The sequence below is a fragment of the Chrysochloris asiatica genome, unplaced genomic scaffold (assembly GCF_000296735.1).
Source record: "Chrysochloris asiatica unplaced genomic scaffold, ChrAsi1.0 scaffold00392, whole genome shotgun sequence".
In the NCBI taxonomy this organism is placed as follows: domain Eukaryota; kingdom Metazoa; phylum Chordata; class Mammalia; order Afrosoricida; family Chrysochloridae; genus Chrysochloris; species Chrysochloris asiatica.
In genome coordinates, this window is record NW_006408910.1 from 297699 (window position 1) to 299630 (window position 1932).

At 38.8% G+C, this 1932-nt stretch overlaps 1 protein-coding gene across 1 annotated transcript in view; it reads left to right on the plus strand.

Annotated features, from left to right (window-relative positions):
• The window catches only part of ERCC3 (excision repair cross-complementing rodent repair deficiency, complementation group 3), an 88338-nt gene that overhangs the window by 64822 nt on the left and 21584 nt on the right, over nt 1-1932 (plus strand). The window contains exon 11 of the mRNA XM_006876566.1: nt 576-672. Within this exon, the coding sequence (XP_006876628.1) occupies nt 576-672 (97 nt within the window). The remainder of the gene's footprint in view (nt 1-575; nt 673-1932) is intronic.

A 1932-nucleotide genomic window follows, 5' to 3' on the forward strand; every position in this document is an offset into this window, starting at 1 on the left:
GACGAGTGGTGGCCGTTTGGTTTTATGTCTATACTGTCTCTTTAAATTTCGATGTCAATGTTGATACAATCCTGATATAATCAAGATATATATAAGATATAATCAATAGCAATGTTTAATTTCCTAGCTCCATTTTTGTTATTGTTAAGTGCTGTATGGGGTTTCTGAGGAGCATTCCAAGGAGAATCTGGTGGATTTGAAATATTGACCTTGTTATTCAAACTGGGACATTAGAATTCTTCTTGTATAGACTCTCAAGGATTAGAACTAGAGATGTTGAAGCAGGAAAATAAAAATCACACACACACACACACACAGAAGATAAAGGAGGAAATCCCCAAAATGGATGTCCACCTGATCATAGAATTAATGGGAGTTAGGGGGGTGTTGATATACATGGGAGAGGGTTGAGGTTTAGTTGGGCATGGTCTTTGTAGCCCGAACTTTTTTATTGCAATCTGATTTTCTTATGTAACAGTGGGCTTCCCACTGGACAGAATCCTTTCTTGAACTTATTTTCCCACTAATGAGGAGTGATTCTGTAATCTTTCTAACACAACTTTGTTCTTCTGTAGACCCTATATTTATGGTCCAACATCCCAGGGAGAAAGGATGCAAATTCTACAGAATTTCAAACACAACCCCAAAATCAACACCATCTTCATATCCAAGGTTTGTGTGGCTAATTGGGTGGTGGTGAGGTTTCTCTAATATGTGTCAGCACCCCCGTGTCTTAGAGGCACACTCTATGATTTGTAGACAGCTAGTTTGTATTTGTTTAAGGGACCTCATGTTTACATTTTCTTTCTTACATGTCCAGTGTCTGGGGGTGGGGGGCAGGTAAAGGAGGCAGGAATTCTGTTAGGTTGTGATAGAAGTCGATGTAAAATTTTAAGTGTATTATGGATAATCTACAGTGTTTCTTTGCTTGATCAGGATTTTCCCTACCTTTTACTGGGTTTCAGGAATTTTGAAATGTATTTCCTGTATCAAAAGAAAAAAGCAAACGTTTATTTCTTGATCCTGCAATAGCAGACATTCTTTTGTGTTGTGGACAGACTTTGTCTTGTTACACGGTAGGTGACAAATGTAAGCACAATTCAGACTCATGTACACCCATACTCATATTGGATTTAATTGACTTAAAAGCTGTAGACCAATAGTTGAGAACATTCAGGGTAGAAGAAAGCCAAAAGAAATGAAATTTCCCTACAAAGTGATTATGACTAGGTAAGTAAGAACCAGACTTTCAGATATGTGGTTAGTAGTCACAATAGTGGGAGTCCTCAAGCTGAGGAGGCTATACCCCTGTGTGGGACAGTGACCCTGCCAGATCATGTCCCAGACATGCTACCTGTCTTAGTAGATGAGGTGGTTTAGTGCAGACCTATTCTGTAGCTTTAATAAAAAAGAATCACTGGAGTGATTGTATGCTGATAGAGACCTCTTAACTTTGGCCTCTAGCACCCAGCACTATATTTTCAGGCAGATGGTGGTGACTGCAGTTAATGAGATTGTCTTTATATATACAAGACATATACTTTCTCTTAGGATAAGTCATACTAGGTCCTTTAAAAAAGAAAAAAAAAAATTCAAAACAAAGTCACTGCCATTGAGTCGATTCTGAGGATATAAATCTTTACAGGAGTAGAAAATCTCATCTATCTCCCACAGAATGGCTGGTGGACTTGAAGTGCCTATCTTACAGTTTGTAGTCCAGTACTTATCCTACAGTGCCATCAGAGCTTTTGTATTAGCTTTTTTACTAGAGGCCCAGAAATGCACTTAAGCATTTCTGAGACTCACTGGTTCATTCCTGCCTATGTCAGGGTAACTCTGGTACATCCAGAAGAGGACAGTGGTTCTTTATTTACTAAATTTCCTACCAAGCTTATTTAAGTTCTAGGCCAGTTGATTCTCTAACCCCCCCCC